The 27,040-nt window shown below is 39.3% G+C and overlaps 1 protein-coding gene and 1 pseudogene across 5 annotated transcripts in view; both read left to right on the top strand.

The window, feature by feature from the left end:
* On the top strand, positions 1-203 carry LOC115303061 (annotated as a pseudogene).
* A 207-nt stretch (positions 204-410) lies between these two features.
* LOC115302878 (spindle assembly abnormal protein 6 homolog) overlaps positions 411-27,040 on the top strand; it is a 33,320-nt gene continuing 6,690 nt past the window's right edge. Inside the window, exons 1-6 of one of the 5 annotated variants that reach the window (XM_029952870.1) lie at positions 411-747; positions 1,875-2,266; positions 4,679-4,807; positions 12,253-12,509; positions 20,559-20,694; positions 24,680-24,880. In XM_029952870.1, coding sequence (XP_029808730.1) covers positions 2,129-2,266; positions 4,679-4,807; positions 12,253-12,509; positions 20,559-20,694; positions 24,680-24,880 — 861 coding nt within the window. In that variant the 5' untranslated portion in view covers positions 411-747; positions 1,875-2,128. Of the gene's footprint in view, positions 748-1,874; positions 2,267-3,630; positions 3,652-4,678; positions 4,808-12,252; positions 12,510-20,558; positions 20,695-24,679; positions 24,881-27,040 lie in introns of those variants that run through there. The other 4 variants (XM_029952871.1, XM_029952872.1, XM_029952874.1 and 1 more) reach the window with 4 other exon arrangements.

The raw sequence follows: 27,040 nt of genomic DNA on the forward strand, positions 1-27,040 counted from the left end.
AGGTGCCCCAGGGGTCATTTCTGTGTTACTAGAGAAGTTTCTCCGAATGTGTAGGGTCCCTACAACCACAAGGAGGAAATGCAGTATCCTTTCCTGAATATGAAGCAGGCTTTGGTGTTGCTTTTGCAGCTGCTCTTTGCCCTTGAAGATGGTTCTTTTCATCCTTTGGGGGATTAAGAAGGAAGGGACATAGTCTGAGTGGTTTCTTGAAAAAGAAAAGAAGAAGAAAAGAGAAACATGTTAGGGATACACTTTCTCTAGTGTAAAAAAGTATTTGCCTAGAATTAGAATATGTTTTCCAGACAAATCATCTTTTGCTTTAGGAATGGTAGATTGAATCAAATAATTTTCTCCTCTCAAAGTACTTAATCCTGTGAATGGCGGGACAAATGGTGACAAAACTTTATCCTATTTCAAGGATTCCACAAAAGACCCCAAATTTGCTGGAAGGTTTACTTTCAGTGGAATAACTTTCTTCAGAGTTCTTAGGTTAAGTAGTGCTTGATGAAAATCACTTTGTCCTTTCACTTCATTAATTAGGGAAATAGCCTCGGGCTAACTTACTGCAGCACTTTGGAAGGACTTTTCCCTTCCTTGGAGCTCTGTGATGCGGTCACCTAGAAACGGTTTCTTTGATGTGCAAACGTTCTACTGGCAAATAGTGCCAGGCAGCCACTCACATTGGACAATTCAGTTTTCTTCTGGGAACTGAACTTCAATTTGGACTTTTCTCTTGTGTTTGATAAGGTAAAAGTTTATGGTTTTTATTTTCTGAAGCATAGTGAAGTATAGCATACTGTATCTTTTCTAATTTGAAGTACTGATAAATTTTCTAAATGAATAGAAAACAGAAAAGTCATTTATGAACCTTTCATCACAGAATAATTGTGTCATATTACTCTCTTCTGTTTACTTTAGTCTCCTAATGCATTTTTGTTATATAAGGTTAGTTTGGGAAAACAGTACTATTATCCGTGAGTGAACTTTGTATTAAGGAATTTTTTTCTTCTATTGGGTTCTTTAGTTGTTCAATGTATATATTTTTTTTTTATCCCTACTCTTGAGATAAACCAGAAATAGATCCTGCTCTTAGGTACCTTTAATGTAGTAGGAGAGGTAAGATTTTTACATAATCCAACATTGAATGAGGTAACCGTTGAAAGAATAGATCATACACTACAAGAGTTAGAGAAAGAGATTACCCTTCCTTACCTTGCAGTAATCAAGGAATGAGGTGGTATTTGAACTGATATTGAAGGATTTATGTCCATGCTTTGAGAGGTATAGTTGGGTCCACAAAATAATATAGCGTGGCTTTTAGAAGCAGTATAAGTGAAACTCATTAAGTAATTTTGTTTCTAATAGAGCATAATTTTCATAAAATGGTGAGGAAATAAAAGTAAAAGAATTCTTTTAAAATTTTATGTTTATTTATTTTTGAGAGAGAGAGAAATAAAGCATGAGTGTGGAAAGGCAGTGCAAGAGAGAGAGACACAGAATCCAAAGCAGGCTCCAGGCTCTGAGCTGTCAGCATAGAGCCCAATGCAGGGCTCAAACTCACGAGTCGTGAGATCATGACCTGAGCCACAGTTATAAGCTCACCCGACTAAGCCACCCAGATGCCCCTAGAATTCTTAAGAAGACTTTTGTCTCCCCTATCATTCTTGTTCCAGAATTTAGGAGCTGTTTATTCTCCCTTTTCATTAACCGAAACTTAAGTTGTTTTTCAATTCTCTTCTTTGGTTCTTAGAAAAAGAATATAGTAATGATTATGGATAGAGAAATTGAAAATGAAGGATATTTGCAAGTCTGATGACTATAAATATGACTCATGTAGCATTTAAATATGATATGAGTATGTATTTGTACATTAGCAGGGTGTTACCACCAGTTACAATTTAAACAGCAGTTTGATCTTTAGAAGTAGATCTGCATTATCGCCAAGCAACAGATTCAGCGGGCAGCTTCTTCTGAAGTCTGGCTAAGATGTGAGGATCTGAAGTGGAACCATCCAGAAGACATTGCTATTGATGCTTTGCATTCCTCAGCATCAATTCCCAACTGCTCTATACAAACTCTCCTTGGATCACCATTACTAGGTCTGTTTCATGCTGCTTTTATCTCCAGCATGTCAGGCCCTCTCCCGTTTTTAAACCACTCACATCCAGCAAGGCTTGCTACTGGCCAAAGCAAAGAGCTTCACGAGGTTAAGCCATCAAAAGTCAAGCATCTATCAGCTCATACATCTCAGCAAAAGAGCCCAGCGGTGAGTTGTACACTGGCATTTATTTTTTGCCCCGTTCTTAGAAGATTGAGGTACAACAACTCCTGTACAACAGAGAGCCAGGAGAAAGGAATGTCCAGTTCTGTTTGCTCACCTGCCTGTGCCAGCACCCTTTAATGTCTTTGCTAGTGACTGATCGAAGACATGTGGTCAAATGAACTCTCATTTCTTTTGATTTCCGGTTTGACTCTAGAATAAGGAGCAGTGAAGCATCTAAATCTAATGGAACCTCAAAGTAGATTTTATTTATATTTGCCCTTTTGGTGATTCTGACATTTCACGGAGGCTCAATAATCCTACAGTATAAAAAAAAGACTCTAACAGGCCTCTGAATTAATTTGACCCAACTCCATCATTTTCCAAATTAGGAAACACCACTAGACAGGCCACAGTGATTTGGGGGCAGAACTAAGTAGTCTGAGTCCCATTACCTATCTAGGGCACCACATTACCTCTTTGGTTTACAGCCTTGTTTTATTAGGGCTAGACCCTAATGAGAATCTTTCTGAAGGTTATATATCCTCTTGGAGCAGTTGATATCCCTTCCATTGATGTTTTTAAGGTCACTAGAAAACTCCACCTAGTTTTTAGCATACAGCTCCTTGGTGATAAAGTCTGAGCTTGAGGTGAAGATTCAGAGTAGAGTAGTTTGTTTCCACTCCCTGTATTGGGGTTAAATAAGAATGACAAGCTTAGTTTCTTTGCTAGGAGAGGAAATGTTTTACAGTAAAAGTCATGGATGAATGGATAAAGAAATGTTGTATACACACACATACCCATTGTGCAGATTTATATTTGATACCCCCCACCCCAATTTGCTTCACTTATTCTTTTAAAAGATGTAAAACTTGACTGGTAATAGTTGACGACCATTTTGTAACTTTTGATGCCATCCCCAGCTCTTGGGAGGGATCATATAAAAAACTTAAGAAAATCAGACAGCCACCAGTAAGAATCTTTGCCATTCCTAGCACTGGGGCAGACCCAGAGTCGAGTCTCTGCTGTTGAGCATTAGGTATCTTGGATACTAGACGGAAGGAGGTGAGCGCACCCGGGGTCTAGGTTGGTGAGAGATGGAGGTATTAGGGCAGCTGCTATTTTTTTAACATTTATTTGGGGTGGGGGAAGGGGCGGAGATTGAGAGGGAAAGAGAAGCCCAAACAGGCTCTGTGCTGTCACGAAGAGCCTAATTAGGGGAATTGTGAGATCATGACCTGAGCTGATTCGAAGAGTTGGATACTTAACTGACTGAGGCACCCAGGTGCCCCAGGGTAGCTGCTATCACAAACCTCTGTGAAAGTGTTATTTGACTGTCTTGGGCCTTTTTTTTTTTTTTCCTGATTTGGGAGAGAACTATTCTGAACTAAGTATAACCTTTCTGTTCTTGCTTATATGTGAATGCTTTTAATGTTTTGGGCATTTAAAAAATTACATAAATGGTATTCTAGACCTAACTTTCTGCCATGCTATTTGCATTCAATCTTACGGTTTTGAAAATTCTTTGTGATTCACACAAGTTTAGTCTGTGCATGTTAACTGCTGCATAGAATTTCGTTACAAATTAATGTATCATAATTTTTATATAGTTTAATTTTTATATGTAAACAAGCTGACGTTGAGTTTTCTTTTATAGCATGCCTCCTTATCCATATCTTCTAAACTATGAAATAAAAAGTTTTCAAACTATATGTGAAAGAGCTATATGCAAAAAATAAATGTAGGTTGTCTCTTATTTTTATAAATCAAAAGCCTAACTGGAAATAATAGTTGTTATATTTATTTTTATGATTGGTGTTTTTAATCTAGGTGATATTGCAAAGAAAAATAATGGTTATTTTCTGTACATGCCTTTCTTAAATCCTAAAAGCTAACTATACACTGAAGTATTAAGAGGGAATAAAAAGAAATATTCATTGTTTAAAAAAATTAGAAAATAGCTATCTCTATGAAAATAAATAAGTAAATAAATAAAAATAAGTCTTAGTGATATTGCAATGCACTAAATAAGAAACCTAGCACATTTTAATCAGTTTACTGTTATTTTGTGTCTCAGGTACACTGTCAAGTTAATCATGTTAGTTCATGGTACAGTATCATCTTTCTGTGTAAGGTTGCCCTTGCTTTATTGTTTTTCCCCATCATCTCCATTTCTCTCTCATCTCAGTCTAAAGTATTTGATGTATGTCGTTGAATATATATACATCTTTTAATATGGGTTCCTTGCTATTTTCCTGAGACCTATTGCATCTGTTACCATAACACCTCAAAATAAGTGAATTCTAAAGTTGTATTCTGTTTAAAGCTACTTAGTTGAGTTTGTGTGGGTTAAAACGTTGCTGGTTTTGATCAGCAGGGTACATGTTCAGTTCATTAACTTGCTATTTCTCTCTGTAGGCTTGTTTTGATCCACCTGTCAAAATGGTTCCCACCAAGAACCCAATGATGTACAACGAAAGAGCAGCTGACCCACTCCGACCTGACCTGACTGGTTTGCTGGTGAAAAACAAGAATCTTCTAGCTGAGGTATATAGATTATCTGAAAATAAAGTGCCAAAGGAAAATATATTCTCTGTAAAAGTAAGGAGAGAAACTTTTTTTTTGAGAGAGAGAGAAAGAAGAGGGAGCACACACATGGGAGGGGCAGAGAGAGAGGGAGAGACAATCCCAAGCATCCCGGGCTGTTAGTGTGGAGCCCTAAGTGGGGCTCAGACTCATGAGATCATGAGATCATGACCTGAGCAGAAATCAAGAGTCACACATTTAGAAACTGAGCCACCCAGGCGCACCAGGGAGAGGAACATTCTGATAAGGGACTCAAGTATTATCTTAACTCAGTTTTACTTTTTTCTCAATATTGAACTGTCTTGTTACTGAGGAACACTAATTTAGACCCACATCTATTTATTTTTCACGAGATAAATCCTTTTGAAGATGGTACATTGTTAAATACTTTTGAGTTGACCACTGAATGCTCTAGTGTTAAAATAGTGCTAGGAACTTCCATGCTCCAAATCTATGTAAAAATAATTATCAATTGTATGTATTATATATTTTCTAATGGAAGATTGAGTTCCTATTTAAAACATAGCACCAAATGTCAAATATCCACTAGTCTAATATAATACTTGATGAGACGTATGAGTAACATCAACAGATGAAACAGAAAGAAACCACATCTGTAGGAAATGCCTTGACTTTTCCCTTAACACCAGGTGACGAGCTAGAGTGTAGGAATTTTTTTAGTGTTTATTTATTTTTGAAAGAGAGAGACAGAGTGTGAGTAGGGGAGGGGCAGAGAGGAAGGGAGACACAGAATCTGAAGCAGGCTCTAGGCTCTGAGCTGTCAGCACAGAGCCCAACATGGGGCTGATTCTCAAACTGTGGGGTCATGACCTGAGCCCAAGTTGGATGCTTAACCAATTGAACCACCCAGGCACCCCAAGAGTGTATGAATTCTTTAGTTGAGCTCAAATGCCCTCAGGCTATTTGTTGCTAGAGACAGTCTTGCAGATAACCATAACTGAATCCCAAAGATCACTGTCATTGTTAAAGGTACTGTGATGTGGCTGTCTACAGCCACACTGTCTCTATGGCTACCTGTAAGTACTGTATTCTGAATGCTTATATTGTGGGACACTGACCAGCCTTTCAAGTAAGTAGCTCTATTTGGCATGTGCTTGAGTTTGCTAGGGCTGCCACAACAAAGGAGCACAGTCTAGGTGGCTTAAATAATAAAAACTTTTCTCGTAGTTCTGGAGGCTGGAAGTCTAAGACAAGGTATCAACAGGATTAGTAGTAATTCTCATCCTCCTTCTCTTCTTACTACTGCTGTGACTTCTCCTCCCTCTCGTTCTCTTCCTCTCGATTTATTGCCATGTAATTGACATATAACATTCTGTAAGTTTGAGATGTACAGTGTGATGTTTTGCTATACATGTATTTTTGCAAAATGATGATCACAATGTTAATTTCAATCCCTCTATCGTGTGTGTGTGTGTGTGTGTGTGTGTGTGTGTGTGTGTGTGTGGTAAGAAGATTCATTTCTTCTGAGGCCTCTTTTCTTGGCTTATAGGTAGCCATCTAATCTCTGTGTCTTTATGAAGTTTTTCCTCTGTGTCCAAATTTCCTTTTTTTTTTTTTAATGTTTATGTATTTTTGAGAGAGAGAGAGTATGTGCAAGTGGGGGAGGGACAGGGTGTGGGGGACAGAAGATCTGAAGCAGGCTCTGCGCTGACAGCAGTGAGCCTGGTGTGGGGCTCAAACTCACAAACCATGAGATCATGACCTGAGCTAAAGTCAGACACACAACCAACTGAGCCACCCAGGCACCCCTAAATTTCTGCTTCTTATGTGAACATCAGTCATATATGATTATGGCCAATCCTAAAGATCTCCTTTTAACTTAATTACCTCTTTAAAGATCCTGTCCTCAAATATAGTCACATTCTTCATCACTGCAGGGTTAGCACTTCAACATGTGAAATTTTGAGAAGATAAAACTCAGCCTACAACAGTGGCCTGATTCCTTTGGCCTTCTTTTCTGCTATCTCATCTACCAATAGCCTGACTCCAGATTTTATTTAAATATATAGATAGAGAGGGATGCCTGGGTGGCTCAGTTAGTTAAGCATCTGACTCTTGATTTTGGCTCAGGTCATGATCTTACAGTTAGTGCAGAGCCTGCTTGGGATTCTCTCTCTCTCTCTCTCTCTCTCTCTCTCTCTCTCTCTCTCTCTCTCTCTGTCCCTCTTGTGCTCACACTCATGCATACTTGTTCTCTCTCTCAAAATAAATAAACACTGAAAAATAAATAAATATAGGGACGCCTGGGTGACTCACTTGGTTAACTGACCAACTTCTGCTCAGGTCATGATCTAATGGTTGGTGAGTTCAAGCCCTATGTGGGGCTCTGTGCTGATAGCTCACAACCTGAAGCCTGCTTTAGATTCTGTCTCCCTCCCTCTCTGCCCCTCCCCCACTTACACTCTGTCTCAAAAATAAAATAAAAAAACATTTAAAAATAAGTTTATAGAAATAAATAATGTAGATATGTAGATAGACATATTTCTTTTAATTCTATTCTAAAATTTTTCCTCTTTTAGCATATGGAGGTGAATAGAGATTAAATTTAAATGGAGTTATATAAATTCAATCCATTGTATGACACTGGAGATACATCTTAATTTGTCTTTTTGTTTTCCCCCAGAAAAATGTAATGCCAATCCCTGAAAACTGTAGCAGTTTTAGTATGGGTAGCATTATTCTTCTTGTCCATCGTATAACTTACTACTAATATTTAACAAGTTTGGGATTTAAAGATATTTTTTTAATGTTTATTTATTTTTTTGAGAGAGAGACAGAGCTCAACAAGACAGGGGCAGAGAGAGAGGGAGACACAGGCTCCAGGCTCTGAGCTGTCAGCACAGAGTTGGATGCGAGGCTTGAACTCATGAGCTATGAGTTCCAGAGCTGAGCCCATGTTGGATGCTTAACCAACTGAGCCACCCAGGTGTCCCTTGGAATTTTCGATAATTCACATTTGGAGTAGATTAAGGTTTAAGTCTATGCCTAATTCATAAGCCTTTTAAACCAAATTGCCAACGAAAGATCATGGGTTTTAAACCTTCTCTAAAGAAAATATGTAAGTTATTTTCAAGAATTTCAAAGTACTTTCTAAAAACAATTCTCTACATGTACATAAATCATTGATAACTATAAATATGTTTAATCTGTTTATCAAAACAGATATATGAAAGGTTCTACAAGGTTTCATTTTGACTTGGTTTTTGATATTATAAAATTATATTATATTAAATATAATATAATATTAAAAAGTATTCCATATCCCTTATTGGAATTTTCTGAATTTAATAAAAATTTGTGACTGTTACTACATGGTTTCCCAGTGTGAAAGTTACTTTAATGTTTTACTTGTTTGTTTGTTTTGAGAGAGCACAAGCAGGGAGGGGCAGAAAGAGGAGGACAGGGGATCTGAAGTGGGCTCTGCGCTGACAGCAGCGAGCCTGATGTGGGGCTTGAGCTCACAAACCCGTGAGGAGCCTTGAGATCATGATCTGAGCCGAAGTCAGACGCTTAACCAACCAAGCTACCCTGGTGCCCTTAAGGTATTTAAAAAAAGAGTCTAGTGATTTCAACAGAATACCTCCAACCTGAGTCATCTTTCTCTCTTCCAATAACCTATTATTTAATTCCACGGGAACACAATTGTCTTGATATGGCAGTTTTTTCTCTTCACTGCATGCATTTGAATTTTTTGTTATAATCAATTTTCTTTCTTTGTGGGACATACAAAAATAATTATCATGTGTTTCTGCCCAATAATGGAGAAACAGGTGCAAGAGGGGCTATGCTTAAGAAAAGCCAGATATAGAAGTGCTAAATGTTAAAGTATTCAGTTGGTGATTGTATTGTCTGGTTTAGGCATTATGAGACTGAACTAAAACTCTTGCATAGTCAGGTACACTGCTGTGGTAACAAACAAGAGTTATACAGCTTGTAAAAACATGTTACTAATATGTATAATAAGGCCTGGTGTCTTAATCTTAAAATAAATTTAATGTGTTTTGCCAGTATTTTTAGTCTGATTTCTTATAGAAATTTTTATTTGTGAGGGCACTATGACTGTGTTCAGGCAGATAAGATGGTTTTTTTCTTTTTCCTTTAGCATAGTAATAAGGCAAATAGTAGAAACCTGGTAGATTCAGCCAGTTCTGGAGTGGAGGACAAGGAGGCAATGTAAATTCTGCTGCTAATGAAAAATAAATCAGAACCAATTATTATTAATTTTAAAATTGAAAATTTTATTGAGATGATTGAAGAATCACTTGCAGTGTTAAGAAATAATACACTTTGCTTGGCCTTGTTTACCAGCAGAATTAGCAGTGGGAAAATGGGCTTCTCTCTCTTCTAAGTGTCACGGGGATACATCACTTTGGTGTAGCATGACTCTCAATGTGCAGTGCCCCAGACCAGCACCACTAACATCACCTGGGAACTTGGTAGAAATACAAATTCTGAGGCCCCATGCCAAACTAGACACTCTGGGTGTGGGCCTAGCAATGTTTTTTAATGAGGCCTGAAGGTGATTCTGACACATGCTGAAGTTTGAGAACAATTGGCCTAGAAAATCCCACCCCACACAGACTCTGGAAAATAAGTTTTATTTCTAGTTTGCAGAAGAAGACATCACAGGAGGAGAAATGGATACCAAGTGCTAGTGACCATAGCCAGCAAAAGAGCAGGGCCAGTGGTGGCAGATGCTTCAGTGACATGTGAAAAATGATGACAACAGAAAGGAAATTGTTGAATCTGACAAGGGACCATGGCCGACTTTTGAGAGAAGAGGTTCCTTGGTAGGAGATAAAGGATAAGAGATGGAATGATATAAAAATAGAACTGTAGTGGGTGAAGAATGAGCACAGAGGATTCTTACCACCAGTGTGGCTGGGCAACAAAGAAGAGAAAGCGGCTTTAGCTTGAGCTAAATCTTTCACTTTGCCTCCATACCTTGTCTGTGCCCTCTCCCACCTCTGCTCCATTTCAGAGAGCTCAGTCACTTCTGCCGTTAGCTAACTAGGGAAGCTTGTGGCCTGCTTTTTGTATGACGTGATTTCAAGATCCAGCGGAGCACAGACTTCAATTTTGTGTACACCTGAAGTTTAGTTGTACATTTTCAGTTTAGTCTGTTATATTTTTGTATGTGCCAGACACTGTGCTAGACCCCTGATATCTGTTATTTTCATTCCCTACAACCACAGTGTGAGGTGGGCAAGGAAATGTACCTGATTTGCCTACTTCCACAGTTAGTCTTGTTCCTCCAAATTTTGAGGTCTTTCTATTCTTTTTTACTTTTTCTGCCTGTAACCTCTGTGGTCTCACTGAGGGATGTGTTTTAGTGGCAATGTGATTAAAAAACACAAATGTATGTGTTGAGAACATGTAAGTTTCATTTCATTGTTTTAATTTCACAGAATTTTTTAGAATTAGAACACATTTTATACACATACTAAACTAAAAATTTAGTTTAAAATGCCAGGTTTTCCTACTGCCTGTGCTGCTAGGAATTACTGCATTGCTCATTAATGCAATTTTTTTCAATAACTAAATATTTCTGATCTTGTATAAAGGTTATAAAGTTAATGATTTTTTTATAATGTTAAATCTAATTTGCTGTTTTCCCTCATCTCTTACTAGCTCATAAGGATTTTATACAACCTATTAAGAAATTTGAACAAATTAGGTTAAATCAAAAGTTGATTGACCCCTGGGGCACCTGGGTGGCTCAGTTGGTTAAATGTCTGACTCTTGATTTCAGTTCATGGTCTCACGGTTGGTGGGATCCAGCCCTGCATCAGGCTCAGCATTGACAGTGAGGAGCCTGCTTGGGATTCTCACTCTCTCTCTCTGCTCCTCCCTTCACTCATGTGTACTCTTTCTCTCTCTCTCTCTCAAAATAAATAAACATTAAAAAAAAGTTAACTGACTCCTGAATATTAGCAGTACTTCAGTTTTCTCTATCTAGTGACCTTTCTTCACTTATCGGATAGAAGTGCAGAGGTTTAAATAGTGATATCAGGGGGCACCTGAGCGACTCAGTTAAGCATCTGACTCTGAATGTGGATCCTGCTTAAGATTCATTCTCTCTCTCTCTCTCTCTCTCTCTCTCTCTCTCCTCCTTCCTCTCCCTTTCCCCCTCCCCCCTCCCTTGCTGTCCCTCCCTCTGCCTCCTCCCTCACTTGCTCTCTATTCTAAAAATAATTTATTATTAAGAAATTTTTTAATTTTTATTTTTGAGAGAGTTCTCATAAATTGTGAGATCATGACCTGAGCCGAAATCAGATGCTCAACCAACTGAGCTACCCAGGTGCCCCTAAAATAAAAATTTAAAAAAAATGGTACTGAAAGATAACTAAGTCATCTGACAGCAGCCACACTCCCTGCCTCCAATCCCTTTTTGGTCTTTCTCAGTTAGCAGCTTGTGGCTGTCTTCTGCTGCCTCCCCCCTCACAAGCCATCACTCTTGCTTCTCGTCATTACTTTATGATCTTTTCTTTCCTTTATTTGCCTTAAAATGTAGATAGTCAGTTTAAGCCTCACTCTTTCTCCTGACTCTCCCATCCAGTCCTTTCTCTGAGAAGGCCAGGAAACAAGTGATGTAAACATAGCCAGCTCTTTAGGAGAGAGGCCTCTGAACACACTCCCCTTCACAAGCAACATAAAGCAGCACCTCTATGGCCAAAGCATGAAGGATTTCTTTTCTGCTAGGAATTATAGAATTCATTATTGGTGTAATAACAAGATTTAAACAACTTTAATGTTGATGAGAATAAAATCGCTTATTCTAAGTCATTTTGATGATTTTTAAAAAAATTACACTGCTTCAGGAGTCCCTGGCTGGCTCAGTCGGTTAAGTGTCTGACTCTTGATTTAAAGGCTCAGGTCATGATCTCAGTGTTCATGGAATCGAGCTACACATGGGCTCTGTGCTGACAGCAGCACAGAGACTGCTTGGGATCTTCTCTTTACCTCTGTCTTTGTCTCTGTCTCTCTCAAAATAAATAAACATTAAAAAAAATTACACTAATTCAGGGGCGCCTGGGTGGCTCAGTCAGTTGAGAGTCTGACTCTAGATTTTGGCTCAGGTCATGATCTCACAGTCATGGGATCTGTGCTGTTAGTGCAGACCTGCTTGGGATTCTTTCTCTCTCTCTCTCTCTCTCTCTCTCTCTCTCTCTCTCTCTCTCTGCCCCTCCCCAACTCATGCTTTCTGTCTCAAATAAGTAAACTTAAAAAAAATGAGTATAACATTGGAATATATTTTAGGAGATTTGAGAATCTTCATTTTATTGTATAATAATATATTACTTAAGTATCCTTAATGATTTAAAGTCATGAGTTTTCTAAAACTAAAATTATTATTTTAAGTAACATTTTTGCTTCCTTAATAGCTAAGAAATCTTCAAAACAAGCTCTTCATAAAAGAAACTTCATTGCAAGAGATGAAGAATGAACTAGAAAGTTACAAAGAAAGTAATGTGTACCAGTCTTTCCAGATAATGTCCCTGAAAGAGGATATCAAGGACCTACAGGAACTTAACGCTTCTCTAACCAGAATTAAATCTTTGAAAAACACCAATATTCAGAATCTTGAAAGAGGCAACTGGGATCTAACTGAAAGAATTATAGAACTGGAAAACAATCTAAGGTAGGAAACGTGTTTCCAAACATGTCATTTGTCATAAGCTTGCAAACCTATGTATAAGTATATAAACTCCATATTCCTGATCAATCACAGAATTTAAACCTGTAGAATTTCAAGTAATACCTGAATGAAAATTATTGTATTAAAAAAAGACATTTTTTTAAATGTTTACTTATTTTTGAGAGAGACACACACATACACACACACACACACACACAAGTGGGGGAGAAAACACAAGTCGGGGAGAGGCAGAGAGAGGGAGAAACTGAATCTGAAGACGTCTCCAGGCTCTGAGCTCAGAGCCTGATGCGGGAATTAAACTCATGAACCATGGGATCATGATCTGGTTGGATGTTTAACCAACTGAGCCACCCAGGTGCCCCCCAAAAAGACATTTTTTTAATGAGATATAATTCACATACCATTAAGATTCACCCTTTTAGTGAATTATTCTTCAATAAAAAGAAAAGAATGCACCCCTGTAAAGTATGCAATTTCATTCGTTTTTAATATGTTCACAAGGTTGTGCGATCATCACCACTAATTCCAGAACATTCGATCACCCCCCAAAGAAACCCCACGCCCATTTTCAGTTACTCCCCTACTACCCCAGTGTCTGACAACCACCAGTCTTTCTCTATGGACTTGCTTTTTCTGACAGACATTTCACATGAATGCAGTCATACAACATATGGCCTCTGGGTCTCACTTCTTTCACTTAGCACAATATTTTTAAGATTAATCCATGTTGAAGCCTCAATCAGTATACTTACCCATTTTTATGGCTGAGTAATATTCTATTATATGAATATACCACAGTTTGTTTATGCATTCATCAGTTGATGGACACTAGATTGTTTCCATTTTTTGGAGCGGCTTTATGCACGATGCTCCTATGACCATTCTTGTATGAGATTATACATGACTGTATGCTTCATTTCTGTTAGGTGTATGCCTTGGAAGTAGAATTGCTGGGTCATAAAGTAACTGTGTTTACTTTTGAGGAACTTCAAGACTATTTTCCAAGGCAGTTACGCATTTTACTTCCCACCAGCAATGTATGAGGATTCCAATTGCTCCATACCCTCACCAACACTTGTTAGTGTTCACCTTTTTTACGATAGCCATTCTAGTGGATGAGAAGTCCTATCTTATTGTGACTTTAATTTGCATTTCCATAAGACTAAAGATGTTGAGCATCTTTTCATGTGCTTATTGGCCATTTGTATATGTTCTTTATAGAAATATCTTATTCAAACCCTTTGTCCAATTTTAAACTGGGTTATTTTTATTTTTGAGTTGTGTTTTTCATGTGTTGTGGACACTAGACCCTTATTAGATATTTTCTCCCATCTGTGGGTTGTCTTTTCACTTTTTTATTTTAATTTTTAATTAAAAATTTTTAATGTTTATTTATTTTTGAGAGACAGAGACAGAGTGTGAGCAGGGGAGAGGCAGAGAGAGAGGGAGACAGAATCCAAAGCAGGCTCCAGGCTCTGAGCTGTCAGCACAGAGCCCGATCCAGGGCTCGAACCCACGAACCATGAAATCATGACTTGAGCCAAAGTCAGATGCCTAACTGACTGAGCCACCCAGCTGCCCCATTAAAAAAAAAAATTTTAACAAGTAATCTCTATATTCAATGTAGGGCTTGAACTCAAAACCCTGTGATCAAGAGTCTCATGCCCTTCTGAGGCTGGCTCAGTCTTTTCACTTTCTTAATGGTGTCTCATGAAGCAGAAAGTATTTTAATTTGGTTGGAAGTTTATTTTTTTGTCACTTGGGACTTTGGTGTTATAGCTAAGAAACCATTGCCTAATCCAGAGCCACAAAGATTTACACATTTAGTTTCTTTAAAGAATTATAGTTTTACACTTAAATTCATATCTCTGATAATTTTTGACTAATTTTTATATATGATGTGAGTTAGGGGTTAGAAGTTCAAATTCATTCTATTTCATGTGAAGATCCACTGTTCAAAGTCTTTTGTAGCTCTATACAAACTTTAGTATTATTTGCTGAAGTTCTGTGAAAACTGCTGTTGGTATTTTGTTAGGGATTGCATTAAATGTGTATATTGCTTTGGGTAGTATAGACATTTTAACAATATTAATTCTTCCAATCCATGAGCATGGAATATTGTTCCATTTATGTCATCTTCAATTTCTTTGCATCAGTGTTTTACAGTAATATAGGCATTTCATCTCCTTGGTTACATTTATTCCTAGATATTTTGTTCTTTTTGCTATAATTATAAGTAGGATGTTTTTCTTAATTTACCTATCCACTACTTTATTTGTATAGAAATGCAATTGATTTATGTGTATTAATTTTGTATCCTGCAACTTTACTGAATTTTTTTTTGATATTTTAAAATGTTTATTTTTGAAGGAGAAATAGAGAGCATGAAGAGGGGAGGGGCAGAGAAAGAGAGGGAGACACAGAATCTGAAGCAGTCTCCAGGCTCTGAGCTGTCAGCACAGAGCCTGATGTGGGGCTCGAACTCATGACTCATGAGATCATGACCTGAGCTGAAGTCAGACACTTAACCGACTGAACCACCCAGGTGCTCTTACTGAATTTATTTTTTATTTATAATAGTTTTCTGGTGGAGTCTTTAAGGTTTTCTATATATAGTATCATGTCATCTGCAAAAAGTGGCAGTTTAACTTTAACCTTACCAATCTGGATACCTTTTATTTCCTTTTTTTCTTCTTTTTTGTCTGATTGCTGTTGGTAGAACTTCCAATACTATGTTTAATAAAAGTGGTGAGAATAGACATCCTTGTCTTGTTCCTGATCTTAGATGAAAAGCTTTGTTTTTAACCATTGAGTAGGATATTAACTGTGTGTTTTTTTTTAAATATGGCCTTTATTAAGTTGAGGTGTGTTCCCTCTAAACCCACTTTATTGAGAGGTTTTATCACGAACAACTATTGAATTTTACCAAACGCTTTTCCTGCATCTATTAGATGATCATATGATTTTAATCCCTCATTTTGTTGATATAATGTTTCACATTGATTGATTCATGACTTTGAACCATTCTTGCATCCCCAGAATAAATCCTATTTGATCATGGTGGATAATCCTTTCAATATTTTTTAAATTTTATTTTTGAGAGGGAGAGACAGAGTCAGAGAGTGAGACTGGAGGGTTTGGGAGAGAGAATCTTAAACAGGCTCCACGTTGAGCATGGAGCGTGACACAGTTCAATCCCACAATCTCGTGATCTACAATGAGAATATGACCTGAGCCAAAATCAAGAGTTGGCTGCTTAACCAACTGAGCAACTGAGGTGCCCCTCAATGTATTTTTGAATGCAGTTTGCTCCTATTTGGGGGAGATTTTTGCATCTATGTTCATCAGGTATAGTGGCCTATAGTCTTCTTTTTATGTAGTGTCTTTGTCCGGTTTGGTATCAGGACTCATAGAATATATTTGGAAGCTTTCCTTTCTCTTCTGTTTTTTGGAATAGTTTGAGGAGAATATGTCTTAACTCTTCTTTAAATGTTTGGTAGAATTCACCTGTGAATCTTTCTGGTTCTGGACTTTTGTTTGTTGAGAGATTTAAAAAAAAATTATTACTGATTCAATTTTGGTGCCGGTAATCTGTTCAGATTCTCTATTTCCTCATGATTCAGTTTTGGAAGATTGTATGTTTCTAAGAATTTATGCATTTCTTCTAGGTTGTCCAATTTGTTGGCATATAATTTTTTGTAGTAGTCTCTTATAATCCTTTTTATTTTGGTCATGTCCATTGTTCTCTTTCATTTCTAATTTATTTATTTGTATCTTCTCTCTTTTTTTCTTGATGAGTCGGGCTAAAGGTTTATCTATTTTGCATTTATCTTTTCAAAGAAATAGTTCTTGGTTTCATTGATCCTTTCTTTTCTCTCTCTTTCTTTCTTGTGTCTATTTCATTTATTTCTACTTCAATGTTTGTTATTTCCTTCCTTCTACTAAACTTGGATTTTATTCTTTTTCTAGTTCCTTTAGGTATAAGGTTAGATTCTTTGAGATTTTTTTTTCTTGAGGTGGACCTGTACTGCTATAAATTTCTGTCTTACAACTACTTTCATTGTGTCCTCAAAATTTTGGATCACTATATTTTCATGTTGGGGCTCCTCTCCCGGCAGAGGGTGCCCTGGCAGGGCAGCTAGAGCCACAGTAGGGTCTGGGCCAGGAGGCCAGGGGCACTACATGCGGGAAGTGTCCCAGTGGGATGTCTGGAGCTGAGGTGAGGCATGTGCTGCGCAGGGTGACCCTGGGAGGACACCTGAAGCAGAAGTAGGTGAAAGCTAGGGTGTCCTGGGTGTTTGGTGCGGAGGGTGCCTTGTTGGGGTGATTAAAATGGAGACCGGTATTGGCCAGGTTGTCCCAGGATATTCTGTACAGACGGCTCCCTGGCCAGGTGGCTGGAGCTGAGGTGGGGTGTGGGCGTGGTGCCCCGGAATGCTCTATGCAGCAGGTGTTCTGGCAGGGCAGATGGCGCTGAGGTGAGCATGAGCTGGAGGTTCCCAGTGTGCTCCATGTAGGGGGCACCTTAGCAAGGCAGCTGGAGCCAAAGTAGGCATTAGCTAAGAGGTCCCAGGGTGCTCTGTGTCGGTGGTCCCCCAGTAAGCTGCCTGGAGCTGAAGTGGTGTGGGCCTGGAGTTTTCCAAGGTGCCTTTGTGCCTGTGTCACCTTGGCACGATGGCTGCAGCCATAGTGATTGCTGGACCAGGGGTGTCCCACATGTGTGTGTCCTTGTATGACAGCTGGGTTGGAGGGCTAGGGCCCTGGGGCTCCCTGAGGTGGTAGGCTGGCTATGGCACCTGGACCTTGTTCCCCATCCACATTATCAAGGTGGATGGGAAGATACCTGTGGTGCTCACCAGCCCCTTCAACCTGGAGAGTTCTAGCAGGTCCCCCTGCTGTCTGTCAGAGTTCTAGAGCTGGCTCTTTTATATTTAGTTCTTCTTTTAAACTGTGGCTTTTCTGTGCCCTACCGTGTCTGGGACTGGGCTTGCTGACGTCATCGACCGACCATGGAGCCTGGACCCTGCCCTATCTGCACCACCCAGGTAGAAGGGGAAGGTAAACCGTGGTGCTTCCTGGCCCCTCCGACTCAGAGAAAGATCTACCTGTTCCCTCACTGCGCAGCGAGGTTCTAGACCTAGCTCCTTTACACCCTAGCTGCTCTCTTAAACCTCAGCTTTTCCTCCATGCCCCAGGGTATCTGGGGCTGGTTTGGGCCAGGGACCCAGTGCTCACTGGGGCGGCAGGCCAACCATGGCATTTGGAACCCTGCTCCCATCCACAACACCACCACAGTAAAGGGGGAGCACAGACCATGCCACCTGCCAGCGTCTCTGACCCAGAGAGAGTTCCAGCAGCCCTCTCACCACTGGGCATGGTTCCAGGGCCAGTTCCTCCACATTCCAGTTGCTTTTCCAACCCTCGGCTTTCCTTGCAAGGCCCAGGGCGTCTGGAACTGGCATGGGCCAGTGACCCAGAGCTTACAGGGGTATCAGTTACTCTGTCTCTCGCGCCTCCGTGTGGCCGCCCCGTCCTCTGTTGTGCAGAGCTGCTCAGTCAGCTCTCAGCACCTCCTCAGGCAGAACTGCTGTACAGAGAGACCCGGTGCCTCTGTGGAGGAGGTGAGTCCAAAGTCTTCCCGTGTCACCTTCTTGGACCTGAACCTCCTCTAGTGTTTCCCAGGAAGCATTTCTTCTGACAGTTTTTCTGTTTATTTTCTCCCCAAACTATATTATTATTATTTTTTTTTGTGGTTGGCAAAGCCACGTTTTACTTAGATGGCCAGGGTCTTATATACCATGGGTGATTACATCGTTTCTTTAATGGTTACATAGTTCAAGGTCCCTGAAGTAAAGACATCCTCCGGATAATCATTTTCATTTTTTGAAGGACATTTTTGTTTTGTTTTGTCTTATTACTATTTTGTACTGAGTACAAAATTTTGGGTTGCCGGTATTTTTTCTTTCAGCACGCTAAGGTGTCATCTGGTTATCATTTCACTTCTATAGTTTCTGTTGAAAAGTCATTTGTCGGGTGTTGTATGGAAAACAATTTGACAATAAAATATTATGGAAAAAAAAAAGAAAAGTCATTTGTCAGTCTTATTGTTGTGCCTTCAGAGGTAATAAGGTGTGCTTTTTTTTTTTTAAGGTGTGTTTTTTATTGGTAGCAGTTTGACTATGATGTGTCTTGATGTGGCTTTCTTTGTATCTATCCTGCTTAGGATTTATAGAACTTATTGAATCTATCAATTATGTCTTTTATCAGGTATGGAGTCTTGGAAATTATTTTTTCAAATATTGTTTTTTCTCATTCTGTCTCTACTCTCACTCTAGGCCTACAGTTATAGGTAGGTTAGACCTTTTGAGCATGTCCTGCATATCTTTACTATAATCTTTAAAAACTTTTTTTATTGTGTTTATTTTTGTGAGAGAGAGAGCAACTAAGCAGGGAGAGGCAGAGAGAGGGAGATACAGAATCTGAAGCAGGCTCTAGGCCTGATGTGGGGCTCAAACCTGCAAACCATGAGATCAAGACCTGAGCCAAAATTAGACACTTAACCGACTGAGCCACCCAGGCGTCTCTCTAATATAATCTTTTGAATTAAAACTTTCTATTTGGATAATACAGATAACTTCTTTTAACCTGACTCAAATTCACTAATTCTTTAAGCTGTAATTCTTAGAAAAGGATAAAAAATACAGAAACATCAACAAACAAATATAGACGATCAGCTGAAACTTTAAGCTGGCTATGGGTACAGGGTAGAAAATATTACTAGTACCTAGCAATTGGTAATCTATACAAGAACAAAAACAACAAAAAGAACCAAATAATTAGCTATTTGTATATTTGATAATAAAACAGATTTTTACATATGTTCTTCTCTATTGCTGCATCATTATTCTAATTTCTTCTGGGACTCATCAAATCCCAGTAGAAGAGCCATCAGGCATTATTGAAACAGGAGTCCTTGTGGACCCTCCTGGTCATCACAGTGTTACCAACAGAGGCAGACAGATATCATGCTCACATTTTCCTGTGAAATGGATGGCTTAAAAATTGACCATTTCTAGGGGAAGTGCTAGAGGACTTAGCATTGGATTGTTTTCCTCTCCATTTCTCTGCCATTTGTAGTTTGTCCCTAGAAATAGTTGGGTAACTGTACAGCTCCTTTCACAGGAAGTACATTTCTCACTTGATATGTATATTTAATATATTTTAAGTGGGTATTACTTCTTTAATTATTATTATTTTTTAAAGTTTATTTATTTTGAGAGAGAGAGAGCAGGGGAGGGTCAGAGAGAGGGAGAGAAAGAGAATCCCAAGCAGGCTCTGCAGTCTCAGCACAGAGTCTGACGTGGGGCTTGAAATTACGAACCACAAGATCATGACCTGAGCTGAAATCAAGAGTTGGATGCTCAACTGACTGAGTCACCCAGGTGCTCTCTTTATTTTTTAATGTTTATTTATTTTTGAGGGGGAGAGAGAGAGAGAGAGAGCGCGCGCGCGCGCAAGCCAGCAGGGGAGGGGCAGAGAGAGGGAGACACAGAATTTGAAGCAGGCTCCAGGCTCTGAGCTGTCAGTATAGAGCCCAACACCTGGCTTGAACTCATGAACCATTAGATCATTAACTGAATTGAGCCAAAGTCAGACGCTCAACTGACTGAGCCACTCAAGTATTCCTCTCTTTAATTATTTAAAACTTTTTTCTTTTTAATATTTTTTTTATTTTTGAGAAAGAGAGAGAGAGAGAAAGAGAGAGAAAGAGAGAGAGAGAAAAAGAGAAAGAGAATGAGCAGAGGCAGGGCAGAGAGAGAGGGAGACACAAAATCTGAAGCAGGCTCCAGGCTCTGAGCTGTCAGCACAGAGCCTGACATGAGACTCAAACCTACAAGCCGTGAGATCATGACCTGAGCCAAAGTCAGATGCTTAACTGACTTAGCCACCCAAACACCCCAACTTTATTTTTAATTGAAGATTGAAAATTGAGTTGGTTTTATGATATTGTTACCTACCCATATTTTACAGAGTTCATCTCTTTGAAAGAGAAAAGGCAGAGTGGAAAGCAGGCCTTTTGGAGAAAAAGTTAGCAGGTGCTAATGGATTCACCCATCATATAAATATGAAAGGTCAAGAAGTTTCCTTGGATACTTTCATAATGAAGGTGAGAATAAATATTGATTGATTTTTCAAGAAACAGGATTTGCATTACCTTGTGTTACTCCAAGAGATAATTGGCAAATGTTTAGTAGTTTGTTGGTCTGCTTCTGATCCTGGGGGTGGGGCAGGGATCAAAGGAAGCTGTGCAGTATGGTCAACCAAAAGAAAGCCTTTTTGAGGTACAGAGAGAAATCTCAAGGTGGATGTCAGGCCTCTGTGCTACTGAAGAACTGTGAAAGGGAAGGGAGCTGAGCAAGAACGGGGAGGAGAGGTGGTGATAAGAGGATGAAATGTCGGTGTTGTACATTTCTGGTGTGGGTTACCTCCTGCTGCTGAAACGGTGGGTTTGGGGCTCTGAATGTAAGTGTTGAAGGACAGTGTAGGCAAAAGTCATTGAAACGGAGACACAGGAATCACAAAGCTAAATTGGCAGATCATCTATATTCAATATTAAAGTCTAGGATTATGGCATGAGTTGGTTTAGAAGGAAGAGAAAAGCATGGTCATTAGTTGAAGGCAATTCACAGGATTAGGAGAGGTTTTATAGAAAAACGTTGGAGGATGGGAGCCAGACTGTTGTCAAGAAAATGGTCAAAGCTTATTTTGAAATCCTTAGACTTTAATAGTTTATTATATAATCTGAATATAAAACAATGTCCATCATAATCCAATTACTGTGAGGGATTCCTTTTAGACTCTGTGCTCTCAGCTCAGAGCCTGGAGCCTGCTTTGGATTCTGTGTCTCCCTCTTTCTTTGCCCCTCCCTTACTCATGCTCTGTTTCTCTCTGTCTCAATAATAAATAAACATTAAAAAAAAGTTTTTTAAAATTCAGCAACTACTTTTTAAAAAATTTTTTAATGTTTCATTTATATTTAAGAGAGAGAGAGCATGCATGAACAGGGGAGGAGCAGAGAGAGAGGGAGACACAGAATTGGAAGCAGGCTCCAGGCTGGGAGCTAGCCACACAGAGCCCAACACGGGGCTCGAACCCATGAACCCTGAGATCATGACCTGAGCTGAAGCCGAACGCTTAACTGACTGAGCCACCCAGGCACCCCGAAAATTGGAATTACTTTAAACTGCTTTAAATGTAGTTGCTGGGGCACCTGGGTGGCTAGTCAGTTAAGCCTCTGACTCTTGGTTTCAGCTCAGGTCATGATGTCACAGCTTGTGGGTTTGAGTCCCGCATTGGGCTCCATGCTGGCAGTGTAGAGCCTGCTGGGGATTCTCTCTCCCTCCCTCTCTGCTTCTCCCTCACTCACCCTCTCTCTCTCTCAAAAATAAATAAATAAACTTAAAAAAAAGTAATTCCAATTTTCAGTTTCCCCTCTCAAGTAACTGTAACGCTCTCCATTTTTTTCACCTCTCTCACTAATCTGCCACATTCCTGAAAGACCCCCAACCCAGCATCCATGCAGCTCTGACCTTTTCTTCCATTGCCCTTCTATTCTGCCTCTTCTTTTCTAGGCTTATAGTGATGCAAAACCCATCAGTACCTCAAGAGTTCTTGCTCTTTTTACTGTTTCTCAGTTTCACATGACAAAAAGCCCAAAAACTGAACCTCTTTACTCAGTTTCCAGAGTTGAAGGTATCAAGAAGGTAGAAAGAAGACTAGAATTTATAAAGGCAGGGTCTTCCTGTGGGAAGAAGTACAAGCATTTTTTTTCTTTTTAGCCCTGCCTATCTATAATGGAAGCAGGATTACAGGAACACAAGGGAAAGGTTGGGAGAAGAGTTGGGACTTCTTTCATTTATACATTTACATAGTCAAAGTTGTTATTACTAAGTGATGTTCTATAACCATAATGAAGTCTTTATGGAAATATCCATTTCCCTCCCAAATTTTCACTTATTTGTCTTAGCATTCATTGACGGTCCTTGCCTGAATCAGTTATTTCATTAGATTCAAAATGCTAATTTTTAAATTTCTATCATTCCCTCTACATTTATTAGCTCAGAATTTTCTATAAAGAGTTTACCTTCATAAACAGGCTATTTGGTTAGCTGCTTCTCTAAACTAAATTTCCTGTTCTCAAAACAATTCCTCCATATAGTCATTTTAATACCTCTTGATATTCCAGTTTGCTCTTTTGAGTATGCTCTTGTCTCTCTTATGACTCCATAACTCTTTATTTCTTTGGAGGACCTTTCCCCTGAAGTCTTGTGTTACGACTATATTTATATTTCAAAAGGAAGTAAATGTCTCCCTATTAAATTCCAAATGGGAAGTTTAATGTGTGTTGGCATATTTAGGATAAAGGTGAAGCTATTCTGACCAAGAACTTGGAGAGAGACATTTTTCAGTCTGAAGGACCAAAAGATGGGCAGAAAATTTGGGATAAATGTCAGCAAGATTCAATCCCTAAGGAAAAACCAAAATATGAGTTGGGCAGACCTTCATATTCATCTGGCTGGGAAACGAAAACTGCACAATCTCAATATCAGAGATTGCTCCGTCAGTTGGCTACTTTTCTGAGCAACAGTGTTGTTCCCACATCAGCCCCAGAGGAAGCTGTGAAAGAGAGGATTCAGGAAATTGGTGCAAATGAGCAATCTTGGAAGTCTGTAAGAGTATTGACAGACAAGCCGTTCTTTCACATTTCTTTCTTTTAATATGTGGATTTTTTTTACATTAGCCAATTTAGTACATTTGTGGCTCTGAATTTTATTTTTGATTTCATTTTTAGTACTACAGTATAAAAGGCAAGAGGGAAGAGGAAGGAGGTCCATTATGACAGCAGAGGTAGTAGAGTATGTTTGTCAACAGCAGAGAGCCCCAGGATGGTGCCCGCTCAGCCACTGCCAGCTGTGTGCTCTTGGGCGGGTTACTTATCCTCTCTGTACCTTGGTTTCATTTGTAAAATTTGGTGGAGTAGGGTGGGGTGGGGGCTGGGAGGGCAAAGTTCCTATCTTGCAGGGTGGTAAGGATTAAATGGATTAATACGTGATAAATGCTTACAGTTCAGTGGAAGGTCAATCAATGCTAGCTTAAAAATAGTGGTATGCTGGGGCACCTGAGTGGCTCAGTTGGTTAAGTGTGGAAATTCAGCTCAGGTCATGATCTCATGGTTCGCAGGTTCAAGCCCCACATTGGTCTCTGTGGTGACAGTTCAGAGCCTAGAGCCTGCTGCAGATTCTGTGTCTCCCTCTCTCTCTGCCCCTCACCTGCTCGCTTGCTCTCCCTCTCTCAAAAATAAATAAAAATTAAAAAAAATATTGCATGGTGAAGATAATGTGTCCATCTTGACTAAATACTGGTCAGTTCAGTCAGTGCAGTAAAATACATTGTCAAGTCAGGTATTTGTTTGAATTTACTGGCCACGTCTATCAAAAGATTGAACCAACAAGTTTAAGTGGTTCTATGTCTCCTTGTCATGTCTGCATGATTTTAGTAAAATTTCATGCCTCTTCACCCTAGAATTCAAAGATAGATACTGACTAAATTCAATGCATTAATAAAACCTGCTCAGTCTGTTTATTGTAGAGTTCCAATTTTTTCTTGTATTTTTTTGCTTAAAATTCATTGTACAATTTTATTTCTCAGTGCTAACTAAACTGTGTAATTTTGTATATCAAACCCTTCCGTTTCTTTTTCTAAAACCAGCTTATACATCTTAGAAGTCTTCCCCATTCACCTATTTAGTAATGTAATGTCAGTACAATTTCAGTGTCAGTAGACCTCATGCATAGTTTTCTTTTTTTTTTTTTAATACTTTTAATGTTTATTTCTGAGAGAGAGACAGACCACAAACAGGGGAGGGGCAGAGAGAGAGAGGGGAGACACAGAATCCGAAGCAGGCTCCAGGCTCCGGGCTCTGAGCTGTCAGCACAGAGACTGATATGGGGCTTGAACTCATAAATATGAGATCATGACCTTAGCTGAAGCTGGATGCTTAACTGAGCCACCGAGGTGCCCCTCACATAGTTTTGAATTGAAGTAGAGATCGTGGACTATTGCGAGTTTTGTCTGTCGGTTTCTCCCTGCAGAGGACAGCAGGTCTGCAGCAGGAAATCCAGACACTTACCAAGCGGCTGGAACAGCTACGTTGTCACTCTGAAGAAGCTGCTAGAGAATCCTCCCAAAGGGACGAAAGGAGTAGGGAACAAAAAAGACCCTTGAAATGTCTGGAAGGAAACACTGCTATTAATGACTTTTTTCAAGAGAGATTAGAATTGAACAGGAATAAAGTAAGAATTTCCTATCTAAGGCATTTCTTTGACAATGAAAATGATCATATTTTATGGTATCATCTAACATTTATAGCTGTTGATACTTAATATTAGAAAAGGGAGGAAAATTTGCTACAAACTCTTAGACATCTGCTTTTATAAAAAAATTCTCTCTTTGGAACTCCTGGGTGGCTTAATTGGTTGGGCTTCTGACTGGCTCAGGTCATGGTCTCGTGATTTGTGGGTTCGAGCCTCACGTTAGGCTCTGTGCTAACAGCTCGGAGCCCAGAGCCTGCTGCAAATTCTGTCTGTCTGTCTGTCTCTCTCTCTCTACTCTTCTTTTGCTCGCGTCCTTTCTCTTTCAAAAATAAATCAACACTGAAAAAAAGTCCTCTCCTTATTCTGTATCTCTCATTTCTGTAAGATACACACATTTGGTATTTATTATAAGGGCATTTGTTATGGTATTTGTTAATGTGCTTTAAAAAGCGATTCAAAGGAAAGGAAGGAGTTCAAAGGAATGACTGTACATGTGGGACATCAGGCTGTGTCCGCCAGATAGGAGTGTCAGAAAGGGGCCTGCGATGCTGTTCCACAGTAGTGACTGTATGTAGACCAGGACCTTCCCTACTCTCTGCTTCTCTGCACCTACAGGGAAAGAGTCAGTTCTAAGAGGGGGATGGAAACAGGTAGGACAATATCATTTACTTTCAGGAGATACTAAAATTCTATCTCATTATTTCTTAGTAGAACTGCTTGTCATATCATACCTATGATAAACTATTTCTATAATTGCTCTGGCTCAAAGCATAATCTCACTCACCAACTCGCTCACCACTTACTCATTCACTCATTCGCCATGCATGCATTAAACACTAAGTTTAGTAAACTTCCAGTGCTTAGTAAAGTGCTTTTAACTATGTACTCTGTGGAGTCTAAGCATAAATCCTGCTTCTTCCTCTGTTCCTAAATATGTAATCAATGATTATTCATTTCCCTGTAAATATTAAAAAAAATTTTTTAAGTTTATTTATTATTGAGAGAGAGAGAGAGAGACAGAGCATGAGAATGGGAGGGGCAGAGAGAGGGGGAATCACAGAATCTGAAGCAGGCTCCAGGCTCTGAGTTGTCTGCGCAGAGCCTGATGCGAGACTTGAATTCACAAACCATGACCAGAGCCGAAGTTGGACACTAAACAACTGAGCCATCCAGGCATCCCTGCCCCCATAAACATTTTTAAATGCTACATTAAATTTTTTTTAAGTTTATTTATTTTGAGAAGTGGGAAGGAAAGACAGAGAAAGAGAATTCCAAGCAGGCTCCACACTGCGGGCACAGAGCCCAATTAGAAGCTGGAGCCCAAGAACTGTGAGATAATGATCTGAGCTGAAATCAAAGAGTCAGATGTTCAACTGACTGAGCCACACAGGTGCCCCTAAAGTGCTATATTAGGGACGCCTAGGTGACTCAGTTGATTAAGCATCCGACTTCAGCTCAGGTCATGATCTCACAGTTTGTGAGTTTGAGCCCTGCATCAAGCTCTGTGCTGACAGCTCAGAGCCTGGAGCCTGCTTCATATCCTGTGTTTCCCTCCCTCTCTGCCCCTCCCCAACTTGTGCTCTGTCTGTGTCTCTCAAAAATAAATGTAAAAAAAAATTTTTAATGCTATATTAAAATTTAAGAATATTTAATTAACACATGCTTATAACTCTTGAAACCAAGTGAAAAGTTTTGAAGAAAACAATAATAAATTCTCCCAGACTTCTTTTTGCCTATTTTATCCCAGTAACCAGTAGTGTATATATCTTCTACAACTATTGCCATTGTTATGGAAACCTTCAAGTACACATATGTACTTTTTATAAAGCTGAGATTCTGCGGGGGTACCTGGGTTGGTTAAGTATCTGATTCTTGGTTTTGCCTCAGGTCATGATCTCATGGTTTGTGGGTTCAAGTCCTGCATCGGGCTCTGCACTGACAATGCAAAGCCTGCTTGGAATTCTCTCTCTCCCTCTCTCTGTCCCTCCCCTGCTTGCACCTGTCCCTCTCAAAATAAGTAAACTAAAAAAAAAAAAAACAAAAATAAAAATGAGAACTATGCTAGTTGAATACTCTTCTTACCTCATAAAAACTAAGTACCTCATGGTTTTTCCTTAGGTTAAAAGAATGGATTTAACT

This window comes from Suricata suricatta, chromosome 9 (genome assembly GCF_006229205.1).
Source record: "Suricata suricatta isolate VVHF042 chromosome 9, meerkat_22Aug2017_6uvM2_HiC, whole genome shotgun sequence".
In the NCBI taxonomy this organism is placed as follows: Eukaryota; Metazoa; Chordata; class Mammalia; order Carnivora; family Herpestidae; genus Suricata; species Suricata suricatta.